General features: G+C 45.4%; 1 protein-coding gene across 12 annotated transcripts in view; it reads right to left on the bottom strand.

Moving 5' to 3' along the window:
• Positions 1-1129: 1129 nt before the first annotated feature.
• Positions 1130-19674, bottom strand: part of JAKMIP3 (Janus kinase and microtubule interacting protein 3) — an 82171-nt gene continuing 63626 nt past the window's right edge. For 10 of the 12 annotated variants that reach the window (XM_032190779.1, XM_032190783.1, XM_032190782.1 and 7 more), the window contains 4 exons: positions 18929-19132; positions 18493-18558; positions 17179-17251; positions 16526-16587 (listed from right to left, as the gene is read on the bottom strand). In XM_032190779.1, coding sequence (XP_032046670.1) covers positions 17201-17251; positions 18493-18558; positions 18929-19132 — 321 coding nt within the window. In that variant the 3' untranslated portion in view covers positions 16526-16587; positions 17179-17200. Of the gene's footprint in view, positions 3482-15378; positions 16588-17178; positions 17252-18492; positions 18559-18928; positions 19133-19674 lie in introns of those variants that run through there. The other 2 variants (XM_032190790.1, XM_032190786.1) reach the window with 2 other exon arrangements.

Here is a 19674-nt window from a genome sequence, read left to right as displayed (position 1 = left end):
GGGACCTTAGGGACCGTCCTGTGCCACCCCTGCCGTGGGCAGGACCCCCGCCCCTAGCGCAGGCTGCCCAAAGCCCCCCAGCCCGGCCTTGGGCACTGCCAGGGATGGGGCACCCGCAGCTCCTGGGGCAGCCTGGGCAGCGCCTCGCCGCCCTCACGGGAAGAATTTCTTCTAACGTCTAATCGAAATCTCCCTTCCTGTAGTTTAAAGAAGCGGCGGGGGGCCGGCTCCGTCCCCAGCGCCCCGCTCGCTGCCGCCGACCCCAGCTCGGGCTCCCCCGAGCCCCCGACGGGACGGGACGGGACGGGGAAGGGAAGGGGGGCGCAGAAGGGAGCCAGCCCAGCCCGTGTCCCGGCCGAGCCCCGGCGGCGGGCGCCCCTCACCTACCTGCTGGCAGCCGTCGGGCGGTTCTCCCGTGGTGGCGGCCCCCGTGCAGGGGAGCGGCGGCGCGGCCCCCCCGGGGCTGCCGGCAGGGACAGCGGCACCGTGCCCGTCGGGCGGGCCGGGACCGGGACCGGGGCTGGGGCCGGGGCCGCGGGTCCGGCCGGCGCCGAGCGAGGGGAAATCCAGCGTCTTGTTGTCGAAGGCGTCCTCCACGCTGCAGAACATGCCGCCCCGCTTCTGCCGCGGCCGGGGGCTGCCCGCGCCCAGCCCCGCGAAGCAGGCGGGCAGCGCCTCCGCCTGCCGCCCCGACATACCGGGCACCCCCGGCCCCCGCCCCGCCGTGCGTCCCCCGGGGCCGCTCGGGGCGCCCCGAGGTCCTGCTGCTGCTGGGCTGAACTGGGCTGAGCTGGGCTGAGCTGGGCCGGGCTGGGCTGGGCTGGGCTGCGCTGCCCGCAGAGCGCCGCCGCTCCGCCGGGGCGCGGGGTGGGCGCGGGGGGAGGTCGCGCTGCGGGGGCTGCGGGAGCGCGCCTCGGTCGCGATCCTTCGTGCGGTGCCATCGCGTTGTCGTGATAGCACGCACGCAGGTAAAGCCCCGGGGCCGAGAGCTCGGGCATCAGAATGAGACAAACCAACCAAACCGCTGCGCATAACCGAAGGCTTTCAGCTGCAGCCTGGAGAAGAATCAAAACAAAGCAAACTGTCTCACTTCAAGGTTTAAAACAGATCTTTTTATTAAAAGCTTACAATAATTTATGTATTTTACAAATGAATAGAAAGTCTCTTGATATATATCATATGAATCACAATACAAAAATATGTGTAAAATTCTGTAATTGATCGATCCAGCCCCGTTTTAGGCCTGTCAATTACTGTCTCAGCACTGAACCAAACATTACGTATTCAGGGTATGGTTATTCAGAGATTATCTTAGAGAACACAAGTCACGGCACACTGGCCATAGGGGGGGGAAGAAGAAAAAAAAAAAAAACAAAAAAAAAAACATTTTCTCTGGTTTACAGTTTGCATAAATTTACAGTAGTTCCTTTTTATAAAATGTACAATACGTAAGTACATGGTTTAATACACATATTCACAATACAATTTCCTGAGTCTAAACTAAATCCATTACTGTGCTAAAACACACTGCCCACTGCCAGGTCTCAGCGGTGGCATTGGAGCCACCAGGGGATTTGGCATCAGACCACCAGGAATGACTCCCATCTCATCTCCTCTTCAATGTCAGTAATTTTGTTCACGAGCTGCGTAAGGCACTCAAGGATACACTGAAGGCTACAGATATTTCTAGAGCAGAATACTTTAACTAATAGCCACAGTCCTTCAACAGCTTGAACAAGAAGTACAGGCCTGAAACACGCAACATACGGTTGTTGACGAGGTAAGCTGCAATTCGAATGGATTTTAGTTTAGACGTAATCAAAAAAATCCGCATTGCTATGCACATGCTGTAATCGGTCAGCACAACTCGTGGTTCACACCAACCCAAGCACTGCGTTACCTGGACTGTGAACATTTATGACTATTTTGGCATTGCTTCAGAAAGTCTACGATTATGAGCTACTGCATTTATACATACTTTTCAAATTCTGGTAGGCAAACATAGCTATGGTAATAGATGGGTAATGAAAGCGGTGATACACGTGGTTTCTCTTCTTTCTGCCCCCAGATTGCCATTTTTTGAAGGATGCTTGGGGCGTCTTCACGGGGTGCTGGTGGCTGCAGCTTACGGCTGCTTGGCATGGAGCAGGCGCTTGGTCAGGATGGGCCCTGGCGCCTCGCACCCATGGGGGGGCTGCAGGAGGAATGCCTTGAGACAGAGCCCAGTTTTGGGGAATGCCTCCCCCCGTGGCCCCGTGGCTTTGAGAGCACCGTGCTGTTAGGAGCCGCGCAGGAGCCGTGCGTAAGAAGGCAGCAGCCGAGGTCTGGTGCAGCTTGTCTCAGCGGTGAGGGCACTGCTCACCAGGACGGCTTCTCACTGTGGCCAAGGACCCTGTGAGCTGCACAAAGCCCTGGTCGTCACACCAAGTCCCGGTGGGATCAACATAAAAGTGACGGAAAACTGAGCGAAAAACGCTTATGCTGAAATTAAATAGCACATTTATGGAAATGTCCTGTCTGTGCCCTTAAACACAAGAAACTTTTAAAAACATTCTTTGAGCCATTTTTTTTCTTTCCTATGTACATAACTTTTTACATATAAATATTAACATATACATAAGCATAACCCCTTATTTACACATGTATCTGTCCTGTACAGTTAGCTTTTTGTTAAAGAAAACATGGTTAAGAAAGCCTAATTTAGGGGGAAGCAGAACTGAACTTCTCGACGTATATACACAACATGCAGAAGCATGGCCTGAGTAAACCGAGGTGAAATGTATCTGAGCGGCTTCCAGAGACACTGCTCCTCGCCGTTGCAGGTCCTGAACAGCGCGGCAGATATCCTGCACATTCACACCCATAGCAGCTTCCGCGCTCCTGTGCCCCCGGCGCGCCGGGGCCGTGCGCTCGGGCGGTGAGTTAAGGCATTTCGACAGATGCCAGCATGGGACGCTCCGGCAGGCCTCCAGCCAACAACGTCTCCACCAGAGTCCAGTAACGTCTTAGACTGCAGGTAGTCACCACACACTATTGTTTGCAGTTCTTCCAACCAACGGAGTGTGTTAGGACATCGTGTTTAAGGAGAACTCAAAATGGACACAGGATTTAACAACGTTTTATGCAAAAAATGGGGAAGTAAAAATTTAGCTCATCTGCGTAACTCCAATATAGATGCTCATATCTGGTCGCACTGGAATTAGTTAAATCACTCTTATAATATAATCATATGCTGATATCACAATCCATAACCTTTGCTTTAAAATGTTTTGTCATACTACTTCAGTACAAATATAACACTTTTATGAATAATTCATTTTCTTATATTTTTGTAGCTTAGCTCCTTTTGCTGTTCACACTGTCCAGTTTAAAGTGGACGACTGATGTACAAACATCTGGAGTTTTTTTAGGATTTCAGTATCAAGGGATTTTCTTCTTAGCTTTATAAACTCAACATAAGTTGCAGAAGCAGTGCAGGTACCTATAGAATAAAATAAACATCAAAATTAACTACTGCTGCGATTCTCTCTGCAGTAGGTGATTTTTCAGTCCCAAGCACTTCAGCATTTCCAGTTTATGAGGTTTGGCAGGTGTTCACTCTACAGTTGCGGTTGGTTTATCCAATTGTGATTTTTCTCTGAAAACAAACAAACAAAAACCCAGTAGAAATGATTCTTCTCCATTTCCCAAACCAGGGACTGAATGGCTATCCTGTGCGAGCACACATCTCAGTCTGTTGCCAGGAACATAATCGATGCTAAACGCTCCTGCCAGGCACTGGGAACTTCAAAGAGAAGACGCAGCGGTATAAGCCACTTCAAAGAGAGCTGGTCCCCACAGACAGCTTTATGTAAGTGCAATGGGCAGCAAAAGGAATTGTGTCACAGCAAGGACGAGTTAAATACCTACAGGAGCCAAATCGGACCTCCTCAAGGGAGGAAAGCTGCCTCAAAATGACATCCCACCCTTGCGTGCGAGCTCATCTCCTGCCCTTCCATGTGCTCCATTCCTGGACCATTCTTTGCAGCTTTAAATTTAGCCAAATGTCCGACAGAAGGGTATTTCTAGGGCAAATGCATGGGAAGCAGCATAAACCACAGTGCACAGACCAGAGAAGGAAAGCACAGCAGCTCTGCCAGCTGGGCCATGCCAAGCACCTGCATTTGGGCCAGGGAGGGGGCCAGGAGCTAACGCATGCTGTGCAGTGCTGAGGAGGCTTTCTGGGGGTTTGTTTAAACTCAGCACCCAGAGCTGACAGCCCAGGCCCCGTATCACATGCCCTTGCCTTCTGCAGAGGCTGGCGCTGCCTGTGCAGGGCCGTTCCCGGGGGATCCCGGCAGCTGGTCCCCCTGCCCCTGCAGCCAGCACGGCCACGTGCTCCATATGGCCGGGAGCTGACACCACCAGCAGCGTGCAAACGTCACCGTTTCTTGGGGAAAACACGAGAGATGCTCAGGGAATAACAGGCAGATAACTGAAACACACGGGCTTTTATTCGGCTAGCTAAGTTACTCCTTTAGGATATCTTAGCGTGCTGATGTTAGGCAGGATTCATAACTGGCTGAAGTGCCAGAGCACGTTTCAGTTGGCTGGAAGTTTGACTCGATTTTTGCTCTAGCTGGGCAGATTTCAGCAGTGAGGTGTGCTTGGGGCTGCAGAGGTGCCTTCCAGCCTCCACCACCCTGTGACTCCACAGCACCCGCAGAACCGTGAGAGCACTCATAGTGGCAGATGGCAGGGCAGCTCCTCCCGGGGAGGCGGGGGGAAGACCTCTGTTTGTTTCTTTTCTTTCTTTTTTTTTTTTTTTTCTTTCTTTCTGTTAAGCCAGAGGAGACTACCTATGCTACATGCAATGAAGCTATGGCGACCTACATTAGCTAAAGATCAGGCTAACAGTTATGGGTCTTCCAATACTCATGCAAATTACACTGCAACCACAGGCTGGAAAAAATGCATGTTCTTAATTCTTATTTTGATTTTGGCATTTAAGAGTACTCTGCAAGAAACCCAGTGAATGTTCATCAGGTATTTTGTTCCCGAGCATACCAGTTTGCAAATTCTGGCTTTTCTCCCCTGCTAGAATAGTCTCCTATACCAATTGGATATTTGTATGCATAAAAAATCACCCAACATATCAGCTTATGTTAATAAATCTTGTGAACATATGCAAGGCAAAATAACTATTCATAAGCAGAAAAGCACTTCCATTCAGAAATCTCCGCAGGGCTTGGACCCGAGGGGCTGCACCTGGGCTCGGGGCTCTGCATGGGGTTGGGCTGGGCAGGGCAGTGCCCTCAGCCCACCTGGCTGCCCCTGGGGCTGGACCTTGGGGCTCGGGGCTCAGCAAAGCTGTTCTAACGCGAGCAGTGGTGGCAGGACCTGACCTAGATAGGAGCTGCCATCCTTCCTTCCCCTCCCCTCACTGCGCGCTCTGCTGAGACTCTCACCAAGGAGGGTAACAGCCAGCACGTCCAGCTTTTCGCCGTTCCTGCTCACTCTTTTTTCACCATAAACAGACCCATGTGTAAGGCAACGAGGGGCTTCTGGCACCAGCATCCCTCTGATGTGTAGGTGCAGAAAGCCACGCGGCCCTGCAGCACGATTACAGTTACCCATTTTTGTTGGTGAGGAAATCAGATACACTGCAAATTACTTCTGCTAGAGGCCAAAACAGTGCTGGCCTTTTCATGCTTAATAACAGGGTTTTTCAAAGCTGTTTCCTCCCTTTATGAATGATTTATTTGATATATCTAAGTGATACATTTTTTTTTGGCAACAAACTGGATACTCTTCATTTTATGTATATATGTATATATGTATATATATATAGGGAGATTTCTGTAGCATTTTTATTTCTGGTTAGATTTTGAAGCAGAGCGTGATAGAGAATGAAAGAAGATTTATAATTATCTATACCTAAATCTCTGTATCACCCAAAAAGCAGCATATGAAACCTTGGCTTGAATCCCGTACCCACACCAGAACAGGTTACATTGAATTTATCTGTTTTCATCAGGCTTTGTTTTAGAGCAAGGGCTGACTGCACTGAAAGCTGTTTGTTTTGCCCCCCAGAATCCCAGCCCCTGCTCATTGCTGGTGCCACCCCTGCTGCTGGTGGCCTCCATGGGGTATCTGCAGCCCTCAGCCCTGCCTGCCTGGGACTCGCCTGGTGCTGCCCTCAGGCACCTGGCGTCTCCGCAGTCCTTCGTTAATTGCTACTCCAAAATACTGGCCTCAGGGTTGCCATTAATTCCTCCTTTATGTATCTAACTCACAGCAAAACCCCTATCACTATAAAACCATTGGTAATTGGAAGCTGTCTTACAACCTTTCATTTCCAGGTGCAAGTGAATTACTACGGACGTGCTGCCTCGGATCTGTCTGCGGCTCGGGAGGCACCTGCCAGCCCACGTTACTCTGGGCACATCCAACGTCTCAATCCACGAGTAAACCTGGCGGTGTGTCCTGTCTGGTAGCACCTAAGTCCGAAAGTATGGGGTTGAGGAAATGGCTTTATAGCGGGCAGATGAGGCAGTTACACAGACTGGTTACCCAAAAGCTCAAAGTCAGACTGAAATAAACTACTTTGAGACTACAGAGATGATGTTAGGGTGGTTCTTGAACAGCAAAATTAATAATTAATAAAGTTACTATTTTTTTTTTTTTTTTTTATCATATGGTGCTTATGAGTGAATTTGTAATTATTGTTCACATAAGAAATTATTTGCATGTAATTTTCATGCATTTGGTAAGTGATGTTTGAATGCTTTTTTAGAAGACAGATCTATTAGATAATTGTCATTATGGCACAGGAAAATATGTTACAATAGCTATAAAATTTAATTTGTTATATATAAGACATTCCATAATACAACTATTTGTACATAATATATATGTACATCATTGTACATAAATAGCATGGATCTGCTATATATATGCCAGGTATTGCCACAAAGGGACAGAGTCCCTCCTGCTGCCCTAGGAGATCATGTGCTCCCCCCCCAAATTCATGGCCAAAGCAAATCAGAGCAAAACGCCAGCCCCAGTATCAGCCGCGGCGAGGGATGCCCTGGGTCCTGCGTGAAGACAGCTGCCTCATCTCACCAAATTGCAGCAGTGCAGTTTCTTCTCTAGATGACCTTTTCAGGGCAGTTTTTAGGGAACACAGCTGCAATTAACGCTCTCATAAATCTGTTGGATTGCACACGTCCAGCCGTTAGGGCTCTGCAGTCGCTCTATCGGTACGGTTAGCACAGGCTGACTGGGTTGCTCTGACCTGACAACGTGTGAGGATTTTACAGTCCTCTTCCCTTAGTGACTGTCACAGCATTGCTAATGCGTGATGGTATCTCCTTGACAGTCATTGTAACTCTCATTTTATCAATTTGTTATGCCCCTAGGGTGTTTTCTTGCTTGTAACAAGAGTGAAGCAGGCCACTGGGACAGTCTTTCTCTAGAAAAAGCCATTGACACAACAAATTTTCCTACATCTGCCTCTACAGATCTTTGTAATAAGGCCATCACAGGTCTTACTTTCTTAGACAGGTTCCCTTTTCCTGGAGGAGGCTTGCCTGGGATTTCTAATTGACCATTAGTGCGGACACAATCTCTGCACCTATCAGCCCCACTGCATAAATGCCTTGAGGACTGTCGGCGTGTATGCAGCAGGGGCAGTGGGTTTGGGGGGTGCAGGGCTCAGTGCACACACCTAGGTGCACACGCAGGGGTTAGGGTCGATCTGGCACGCTGGCCACAGCACACATATGGAGGAAGCCCTTACGTGTGTGCCACCCCAGAGCAGATGAGAGTTACAAGGAGACCCCGTGGTCCACTGGGTTCACCAGAAAAGCTGGGCGCTGGGTACCACCCAGCACAGCAGAGGCATGTGGCAGTCACAGAGCAGCATCCCCTGCACACGAGCACCCCGACGCGAGGTTCCCCACACAGCATAACATTCATTATTCTCACCCAGTTATCCAACCACAAATCAACACAATTGTGATTCTCCACGATACATCTCAAGAGAAACCCTTCACAATGCCTCTCTGTATTCCCTTACATGCATACAAGTGCTAGAAGGGACACATAACATCAGCCTTCCTACCACATGACACCGTCACACAGCTGTACCACTTTTTCAGCCATATTGCATGAAACCTTTACAAATTAGGAGCAAGAATTCACAAAAAGTTGTGGCCAACAGCACTGTGAACTTGTCATAAAAACTAAGTTTAATCTAGCTAATTTGCATTTACACTCAAAATCCAGTCCTCCAGATAATAGTTAAGGGTTTTGCTGAGCATCTCTGTTCCCCACCAGAGGGAAAGGGAATTGCTCAGACATCCCCGCCTCCGTCCCCTGACTGACCTCAGATTTCGTCTGGTTTCTTGAACAGTACCAAGAGACGGTTTTTGTTTCTCTCCCCATTGTCCCTTCAGATCATTCTGAGGAAACGAACATTTCACTTTTAATTTTTTACTGGCATAAACCTTTGATTTAAATAATTGCTTTTTTGATCAGTACTGACAGACTGATGCTGAGGCCTTTTTGAGGATCTCCCCCTCCGATTGGACATAAATATCAGTCGGCTCCTGGAAGCCCAGCAGGAAGCAGCAAGCCGGGGGAAGGCACAGAAGGTGCCACAGGGCACCTGCAAAAGCCCAGAGGCTCCACGGGGCTGGAGGAGAATCACAGAACCACAGAATCACAGGATCCCACAACCACAGGATCCCACAACTACAGGATCCCACAATCACAGGATCCCACAATCACAGGATCCTTTGGGCTAGAAAAGAAGTGCCCGGGCTGTGGGCTGGCACCCAGCCCCAGCAGCCCCAAGCCTTGGGCAGGGACGGAGGCAACCCCAGCTCTGCCAGACTGCCACCAGAGCCAGCATCAGCCCTGGGAAGGTCATAATGTGTCACCAGGCATGATTTATATTTTAAGAAGTTTTTAAAGGCATTAAAGTTTTGCTGTTGTTTTTGTGGGGACCGTTTTCTACACTTTAATGCCATCAGGAAAGCTGGAGACTAAGGATTACAGTAAATACTGCCTTGCAAAACTAGCCTGGGCTCTGCCTCTTTGCACAGACTGTCTGTAGTGCTAATATAGCGTGGTGATTTCCCTGTAGAGGGGATTATTCAAGATGTGAATGAAACATAGAAGACTGGTCAAGATAATTTTATTTCAGCTGATCAAATTCTGTTGTTTTCTTCCTACCAGCATGAAATGGGGCTCAAACTGAATGGGTACCTCAATTACAGTTGCTAGCTTGTTTTTGGTTAATAATGTATTAAATCACTAATATGATATACACATGAAAAAAATTGTCACTGCAGAATGTGTCTAATCTGTGAAGCGTGCCAAGAAATGGTCGGCTCAAGCAGAAAGGTCTCTGTGGACATTTTATTCCAACTTCCAGTCTCTGTTCTCCACCCCTGGGAAGTTTTGTAGCGCGGAGCACAGCTGTGAGCAGAGGACATCCTACCATGCACTGCAGATGGAAACCATCAGTGCTTCACCAACAAACGCTGTCACCACCTCAAATGCAACTGCTGTGGAAATTCTCAACAGATCTAAGGGCTCTTTTAAATGTTAACTAAGGTGTTTAACCCCATATTTTATGAAAGCTCAACAGAGCAGAAATTGAGTTTTCCCAAGAAAAATATGGGCTCCAAGTTCAGGAGGCTTTGAAGGGCAAGCAGATGCTGCAAGGAATTACCACTACAGTACACAGATTTACCAAGTGTTTACATTCAGAGAAAGCTCTCTGCTAATTATCACAAACATAAGGAAACTCATATGGATTATGTGCTGTATATCGACTGCCACACCACAAAACAGGCCTCTGCATATGAGACTCACATACTTTGGCCATTTTAATGATTTCTATGCTTTCACTGAGCTTTCCGAGAAAAATATGTAAAAAGTATGCAGTTTAGGCTGCATTTATTTTTGGGTTTGGAATTAATTTTACTCTTGAATCTTAAAGAAAAACTGGGTCAAACAAACCTTGCACTATTCGAATGTAATGGAAGTACTCGAGCAGCTTGGCTGCAGCCCAGCCTGGCCACTCTGTGGTCAGGCTTCCCATACACCTCAGCCTGCACCAGTAAAGTCCCCTGTCCCACCCCTGTGCTTGGGACTATTTGCCTGTGTCTCAATCGGATGTGAACATCTTTTCAAACAGAGCTCCCTGAAAGAGTATTGAAACTATATCCGCCCATCTCACTGAAATGTCTGACTGCAAGCTGATATTAAGAGCAATAGACATGTCAGTAGAAAATATTTTTCAGCAATGTTAATTCTAAGTATGTTATTGTTTGGGGGTTGTGCTTCATTACAGAAATTTACCATTGTCTGCTTAGCATTTTAAGTGGCTGTATTTTGTAACCAAGAGTGTTTGATTGAAAATTACATAATGCTATTGAATTTTCTGGGTTTATTTGTGTCCAGGTTAGTGCAACAAATCTGTCCAGTGTGAGGGTCTGTTGCTGTGAAATAGCATCTCAGATTACTACCATAAAGCAGATGTTCTACTTACATGGAAAATCTCAGCAGGTCTGTTTCAAATTGTTTTCCAGTGGGAATTAGGAAAACAGTAAATTGCAGCCTTTTGCTTTATGAACTGAAACCTCTCCATGATCAAATAGCTTTCCAGACGTGCCTCAAATCCGCTCTGTGCTTAAACTGTCCTTAAGCACCATCAATGGCGCTATTCCTGCCTGGGGACCTCTACCTAATCTCATCTCCAGACACTGCAAATTCAGACTGACATTGTCATTTCTATGTATTCCAGCCTATATCAACTCCTGAAATATTAAAGCAGAAATACTGTGCAATGAGGCATCCTACATTTTATATACGCTGGTTATTATCAGTCTGCAGGAAATCACTTTGCTATTACCGAACCACATTCTGCTCTTTACTGGGATCAAGTTACACAAGCTGTACTACACAGCAAACACAACCAGACCTTGAATCTTTTGCTTTATTATTTCCTGTACATCCCACGGGGGCTTCCTAAAGACTTGAATTTTCTTTATAGGCTTATGCTAAACAAAGATGTTTTGGGTCATTCTGCACAGCAATGACTTCCCAATTAGTATTCTAATAATGTAACTCATTGCCCTTATCTCTGTACCTCGGTGAAGTAAGCCTTTTACGACCTCTTTCAAAGCGCATGGAAATATACAGGATGTGGTTGATGGAACAATAAAGCAAAATTTAAGCTCTAGTAGCTCATCATCTCCCCTGTGGATCATTTCTGGAAAAATGTGCTGCTGAACTTAAAAAAAAAATCTCTTCTGACAACTCAAGCACATCAATAAAAAAAGAGAAATTTGATTATGCAGCCAATAGATTGAGTTAAAGAAAAGCAATTATCTACCAAAGGAACAGCGTCACACAGACAGATCCAGCACAGGTGTAGAAGAAGGTGACCCCAGTGGGAAAACCCTCGGTGTTCACTGGGGTGAAATGCCCCCACCAGCCTCAGGTCAGCCCCACTGCAGTGCAGCTGGTGTGAAGACACTCGGAGGTACTACCCACACTGAATAAAGAGGTCAAATGCTGAAGATGTGAAATTGGCATTTCTAAGTGATCTGTGGCGCCTACAGTGGAAATAACAGCATGTTGTCTTAAAAATGTTAAGACCACCCCTAAATTGACAGCATACCGGTGTAAGAAACACAAGGGTTAGAGGATCTGGAAAGTGTATGGGCTTCTGGGACTGTTCTTCATTGTGAACCTAAAGCTGTTTCTTTACTGGTCACAGTCATGGGGGATTTGGGAGGAGATGCATCTCCCCACACTCCTGAAGCACATTCACACATATCATGTGTGCAAGTTGAAAACTGCACCCATCTTTTATACTGACGTCTGCTCTCCTGCCTTCTGTCACTGAAAATATATATATAAGCTTCTAATATTATATTTTTCAATATTTTACTTACGTTTAAAATAATTAAAATGGTAATTAAATAACTTTCTTCAGTTACCAACAGGAAACCTTTGCAGTCATGAATCAAACTGGATCATCCCCCAGATCACAGAATCATAGATCAATTAAGGCTGGAAAAGCCCTCCAAGATCATCTGGTCCAACCAACCCCCTACCACCAATGTCACCACTGAGCTATGTCCCCAAGCACCACGTCCAAGCTCTCCTTGAACACCCCCAGGGACAGTGCCGCCACCACCTCCCTGGGCAACCCATCCCAACGTCTGACTGCTCCTTCTGAGCAGAAAAGGCTCCTCATTTTCAGCCTGAACCTCCCCTGGCACAACTCGAGGCCATTCCCTCTGGTCCTGTCACTGGTTACCTGTGAGAAGAGGACAACCCCAGCTCCCCACAGCTTCCTTTTGGGTAGCTGTGATCCTTCCTCATGGTGGGAATATCTCCTTACAGGGGCAGACACAGGTCCTATCCTTCTCATTTTTATCTGTGCCGATCTTCAGTACAGTTTAACATCAGGTAATACCTCAGAGGGAGAGCTGGGCAGGAAGCTTGTAGGCAGCAAACAGGGAGCATGGAAAATTGTCTTGTGAAGCCCAACAGCATCATCTCCTGGGCTGCTGCAACCTGAGGGACAGGTTTCCTTCTGCTAGGCAGCATCTTACGGGTTTTCACTTGAAACCACTAAGCCTTTTGGACAAATACACAAAAAATGAGCGTAATTCTCAATATTCATTTAGGATTTAACTGAATATATGCTTAGACACATGCTGCTTAATTCCTGAGCCCATGCATTTGAATACAAGCTCGTGTGTGCAAGTCCAAATCTTTTTGCAAACCTGGGCTTCAGCAAGTCACTACTCAGTTGGGTGGTTTGGGTTTTTTGGTGGAGTGGGGTGTGGGTGGGGTGGGGAGATGGGGGGACTCCTAAGATGTCTGCATGTGTTGTGTTTCTACTTCATACAAAAAAAAGCACAAATGTGTGCCCTTCTATACATAATACGCAGAAGCAGAAGGCTAGGTGCATTCTGGTCCAAGTTTCCAGGAAGACAGGCATTCTGCTCAGCTACAGCCTAATCCTCAGTCATTTGCATATTTCAGAAAGAAGGAGATACTAATTACTGCATTTGTTAGCAAACAACCACTGCAGCAGATCTTATTTCTATGCCTCACATAGATCAAATAACAGGTTTTTATGACAGAACAATAATGTACAATTTCCAAGTAGAATTCTTTGAATTCTATTTATCCGATGTTTTTTGAATTCTAGTTATCAGATGGTATCTGATATCAGATGATACCTGATTATCTTTGAATTCTATTTATCAGATGTTACTTATTTTAAATAAGTATCAAATAGAGTTCTAATAACTGTTATTATTAAAACAAACAAACAAAAAACTAAGATCACAGGAAAAAAGTATAGATTTTGGGATACTCAAACCCTTCTAGAAATATAAAGTTAATGTCAAGTAAAAAAAATTCTCTTAGCTTAACTGACAACTCATGTTTTTAGAAATATGCTAGTGCCACCTACCTCCAGAAGTCCACAATCTCTGAAACAACTGAAATGTCCATTAAAAACTAACTAAGCTAACTGTGCCTGGAAGAACTTCCTGGAGCTGCCCCGAGCACAGGACTGTTGGGGGCTGCAATCCCAGGCCCAGCTCCCCGTTGCCGTCCCACAGCCCTGTAGCAGCGCCCAGCCTCGCCGCGGTCTGAGCCAGCACACAGCCAGGGTAGCAGCCTGCTGCACGAGTCGTGCTTTTATAAAACATCTCAGTGTTCCCACAAAGGGGCTTCAGAGGAAGGCAGAGCTCTTGGCAAGGGGACGGAGGGGCTTGGTCCCACTGGCATTGGCAATGGCACTGAGGCCCAGGATGCCAGGTGATGTGCTAGGGTGTCACTGGGGAGCTCCGTGCTTCTTGTCAAAGCACACATTCCTAAAGAAAAAAGCATTTACTTGAAATCTGACTTCCTGCTGGAAAGCTGTTTCAGCAGACATTTTCAGGAGGCACTAATGACAATCCAAACCACTTTTATTTGAAACCATTGCAAATCTAACAAGATAGTGAAAAAGATTGATACAGTTATATTTTGCGTTGTATGCTTTCTGTTGATTTCAATCAGGTAAGTCTTCCTTACTGATTTTTGCTTGTCATCTTTGTTAAACTGTTCTTGTTTCTAAAAAGCCCTCTCAACATTCATCTCAATTATTTCCTGATTTTTATTATTTTAGTTCTTTGAGTTCTTTGAGTTTCTCTTTTAGGTTACTCAATGCGTGGAACTCCTTGATCTTACTAACTAGGAAATGCCAGCCCTGTGGAGACCGGTGTGACACTGACAGACACGAAGGATTTGGACCCCTCCTGAAAGAACCACAGGACTGAGATGTACACGTGCAGCTTTCTAAGAAGAGTATGCACCATCAAATCTAACATTGAGCACAGATTATTTCCAGCAAGCATCATTAAAGGCAAATAGTTTCTAATAGGTCCTGTGTGCATCCCTCCATACACAGACATTTTGCATCTGACTGATTTTAAAGGCAGCATTCCTCTCCCGAGCAGCATGGCAATAATACGCAGTCAAACAGGGTAAGGTTGGAGAGATGTTCAAACTAGGACTCGATAGACATTCTGCTTAGAAAAAGTATTTGAAAAAAAAAAAAAAAACAAAACAAAAACGCACCACCACCAAACCAAACTAAAACAAAAAACTGATGGGCTAAAGTACAAAGAGACAATTCCTCCTTTGAAGCAGAAGCAAGTCCTATGAGCAGTATGTAGACATATATATACTTCACGGTTCTCCAGTAGCCTTACAGCACTCAATAAGAGGCAATGTCGCTCTCTGGAAAATGTACTGAAGTAGATTCTATTGAGTTGAGTGACTTTCAGCTGAGATGCCAAAAATAACAGCTTCAGCAGTGCTAGGGTGAGCCCACTACTGTTCCCATCGTGTTTACCAGGCAAGTAACTTGTTAGCAGCATAAGTTAGATAAAAAGTAAGAGAAATGGTGAACTAGAAAGCTTTTCTGAATAATATTTGTCTCTTCAATCCAAAATGAACATTTTTATCTATTTCATTTAAAATATGTATTTTTATAATATAGTATGATTGCTTGATGCTCATACAAATTTGACAGCACATTTCATTACCTAAATAGCAACTTTTTGTTGAGTGATCACTGATTTGAAAAAAATAAAGTTAGCATACATTCAATACCCAATTTACGGACTAAAGTAAACCAAATAAATAATATTTACATAAAGATCTTGGTCAACTCAAAATTTTCTCGGTGTTATCATCATATATATTTTCATTAGAGTGAGACAGATTAATAGCATGCAGTTATGAAGAAAGTTATATAGCTTATAGAATTACATAATAAATCAATTTTTATTAATCAATCCACCTTACCTGTCAGGAGCTCTTTTGTTTCACTGTCTGCCTTATGCTTCCAAGGGACGGGCAGTGTTCTCCACCAGCATCCTGTGCTGCTGCAGATTGTAGGACCAACGTAATCAGGGAAGTTTTAGCATTCACCACCAAATCCAGATCTGTGCACTCAGGTTCAGTTCCAATTTGGCAAAGTATACTGGTTGGATTTCTTTTGGATTTTTCCTCCTTCACTTGTTTTTGTAGAAGATCCACTTTTCTTTTCCTGGCTCCTGAGCCCCTCCTTCTGGTATTCCTACTCTGCAGCACTTGTGCTTCCTTTTGCCTTTTGTCACCTTCCACAGCTCAGACTGCTGGGACCAGGGATGATGTATTTCCAGGTTAACTCTTTTTCAAGTTGAGCTTTCTGCTGGGACAACATTAAGCCTTTTGGCATCATTGAGGAACAGCAAACTATAAATTATTGTGCCAGATTTCTCATTGTGCTGTGGGATGTGGCCTACTGAAAACTCTAAAACTATTACAACTCTAGCTCCTGAAGGGTTCAAATGGAGCTTCGTGTTTTCCCCCTAATACTGGGCTTGTGGGATAATCAACAAACCATTGGACAGACCCTGTGTTATGACAAAATAACTTGGAACAAAACACGCTGTTTTCATTCACGTTTATCTTTTGGTGAGTTATTCCTCTGGATCTCCTTCTAAAATCTTCTTTTAATACAGATTCTTAAATAACCATGAACCACAAATATAAATGACTGACATATAAAACAGGACACGGTCACTTCTACAGAGAAGCAATTTACTACCTGCTCAGCAGGGAACCAAATTATATTCAGTTTATCTGAATTAGTATACTGCTCCTTACGTAAAGCTGAGAGTTATTTCAAGCAGCAGGGACAGGACTCCGTAGAAGAAGCCTGTAACTGTTAATAGAGGGAGGGGTTTTTTGGCTTTCTTCTTTGACAGCTTAGTTCCAGCTCTTGAAAATGCAGTCAGAGATTTCAGTGGTGCAGGCTGCACCTATGCAGACATTTCCACACAGCCAAGATAGTTCATCTTTACTCTGAAAGGGTCATAAAGATTAGTTCTGCCATCTCCAGTAGCAAATTATGAGATACATTGAGTGTTTTTTTTTTTTCTGAAATCGCAATGTCTCTTTTTCTATCTTGGTAATCCATGCTGTCTTCCTGTTAGCAACCGTAGAACCAATTCCAGCTTCCTCAGTAGGCTGAAACAAGAAAAAATATATTAAAGCATGGATCAAAGGAAAGTACATCCAGTCAAAAATAACATGCACAAAAATCTGTAAGGGCTATATTTGTAAATATCTGTTTGAATTATACAACTAATAAAAAAGGGATTTGTGTTGTACTCTGTTGACTTTCATGAGTTACAGGGACCCTTCCAATGCCATCCATGACATGGCAATTTCTGCCACCGCTCCAAGCACAAATGTATGGGCACTTTTGCTCCTGCTTACATTAGAGAAAGAGTAATCATTTAGGAGCAAAAAAAAGAAACCCCAACAGCAAGTAGGGGAGCAAACACAGGCTGAGCCTTCACCCTGGTGTCCTAGAAGCCTCCTTGCTTTGAAGCCTGCTGTGTTTTGCTCTCTCCTTGTCCTTTCCCTCAGAGGAAGGAAATTCTGTTTGACAAATTCTTAGCCTGCTAGCACCCAAGGATCACATTATTTCAAAAGCTTCAGAGATTTTCATTTTCAGGTGATCTGGTGAGCCCAGGAGACCCCACGGGCAGTGCTGAAGCAGCCTGAGCAGCACTGGGAAGAGGAGGGGGCACCATGCGCAATCCAAGGGCTTACCTTCTGCATTTGGCCTGAAGGACTATGACCAAAGAATGAAAGCTAAAGAGAAAAATAAAAACAAAAACAAAAACTGAAAAGGGGAGGGAAGAAAGGAAAAAATGGAAGAGAAGAAAGAGAATAAGATTTTACAGTTTGTTTGGCTGAGAATAAGCGATGGTTACAGACAGAGTGCAACAAATCATTCTGCTGAGAAGAAATACAAACTGTTAGGTGGCTTCCAAGAGACGAGAGGCTCTGCTCCATCACTCAAGCAGATAGCCCATGTCTGGCAGAGTGGTGAGAATCACATCCCCTACCCCAGCGAAGCCCAACCCAAATGCAGCCAAGCACCCCAATAAAGATAGGGAGGAAAAACATTAGCTGAAATATTCTGATACTTCAAAAAAGAGGCACTGCTAAGGTTTGAGCTTAGTTTTGGGCGAAAGTTCATCTCAACACCTATTGCACCTGAACAGGTTGCTCCTTTGCAATTTCTCTAGAAATAGACGATTTCACACTAGGGTGATTTTAGGGTAGAATTCAGCAGTTACAGCTTGACCAGAGCAAAGCCTGATGGCATTAACCAGCCGGCTCTCTCCAGGGGCAGTGACCGAAGTGGCTGCAGGTGAATGGAGGAGAGGGACCATCTCCTTTCCCTTCCCGGAGATGTGGGCCACTGCATCCGCATGTGCTGAAGGTGGAGAGAGAAAAGGTCGATGGAGATCCCTCCACAAAACACACACTACCACTTCAGCCTGCCATTGCTGCAGCTCTGTCCTTTCATTTCCCCACGTAGATGGACCCCCAAATCCTTGCCCAGTGACATAAACTGCATAAAGTCCTCTATTTAGACTTTACTGAAGGACAGTGGAAGAAAAGACCGATTTTAGGCTTTTAACCCTTCCTTCTCAGATGAACTACTTCAAATGCAAAATGTCTCCTTTAGCGCTCCCACATAGCACGTTGTGTTAATAAAGTGGGGAATGAAAGAGCTGCAGAAGCCCACTTATTTTGTGACTGGTTTTGGCTTGTCTCTGCGCTAGCTGTTTTCATTCGAGACTGGACATAGAACTGAAGCCTCCAGGGGAGGAAGGAACAGCCCTGCTTAGGGACACATGGGAAAGGCACTTCTGTGTGGTTTGGATGAGAGCACTGGATATTAGAGCTGCCTGGCTGAATGTACAGTGGTGGGACTTACAGTAATAGGATGGACACAAATTATGAAAAGAAATGTTATCACAACATCACTTTTATAAGATTTTTCTTAGCAAAGATGAAATGAAGATATGGACACATACACATGTAACAACTGCTTCCTTTCAATTGCCTTACCTTTTCCTCTAACTCTTTTATTTGCCGCTTTTGGCCTTCAATTCTTTCTTCCAGTTCTTTAATTCTCTGTCAGATTTAAAATAAATATATATATATATATTTATTAATCAACCAAATACAGTTGTACTCAGAAGATGTATTATTATTTTCAGAGATATGACTTGTATATACTGTTTCTAAAAAATGAATTTGTGTTTTAGGCTATAGATGAGTCCTTGATTAATGCAGCAGTCACACACCATGTCTGACAAATCCATGAAAATTAAATGCCCTGGGACTTTAGGGACTTTCTAAGGCAAATCGAAATCTGGCCCCAACACCAGACATTTCTGGTACAGCTCTGTGAGGGAAGGGATGGAGCTCACAAGCTCATTGTGTTTCCACCTGGGGGACAGTCCCATCCCGAATGTCACCCTGCCCTCGTGTTGGCCTGTACCTGCTGTGCGTGCTGAATGAGCTCCATCCTTTCACGCAGGATTTGGGCATCCCTCTCCCGGAGCTCGCTCATGACCTGGCGCTTCCACTGCTCTACAGCACTCTTCAGTTTCTCTTTCTCCTCTTCTGAAAGAAGTTCGGAAATTTTGGCTCCAGCTTCTTGCTGCAGGGCATCATAGAGCATGGCTTCTAATTCCAGAATTTGCTAATCAAAAACAATATAAGGCTGTCAGCTTAACCTCATCTCTGGTTGGTTGAGGATTTTGTGAGGAACTGAAAATCCTATTGCAGTAAGACAACAGGAGAGGTGGAGGAGTAGTTTTCTGAGTCTCCCCCCCCAGGACAGCACAGAAAATAGTCCACAGGGAAAACACTTCATGCTACCTCTGTGCTGTAGGGCTCTGGTCCCAGTCAAATCTGCCACTTAAAAAATAAAACACCTAGTAGCTGGGCTTTGTTCCTGCAGTCTGAGGCTGCAGCCCCAGCGCGTGCCTAATTTTACTGCACTGCGTTAGAAGATGTCTCTCATGAACACTGGTGGAGGTACCCTCCAGATTTAGTGAGAAATGTAAGAGTGTGGAAAATGGATTGAAAATATTTCCCCAGAACCACCGAGTCCAGCATCTTCCTAGGGCAGGTGACATTGCCAGGATAAACGCTATTTCCTTCACACAAGCTAAAACCAAGCTGAAATCTTTTTCAGGAAGTTTGACAGAGCAAGAGACAAAGCAGAAGATGAAGGCACCT

The sequence above is a fragment of the Aythya fuligula genome, chromosome 7 (genome assembly GCF_009819795.1).
Source record: "Aythya fuligula isolate bAytFul2 chromosome 7, bAytFul2.pri, whole genome shotgun sequence".
Lineage (NCBI taxonomy): Eukaryota > Metazoa > Chordata > Aves > Anseriformes > Anatidae > Aythya > Aythya fuligula.
The sequence above is the reverse complement of the archived record's forward strand: the minus strand, read 5'-3'. Positions and strand labels throughout refer to the sequence as shown.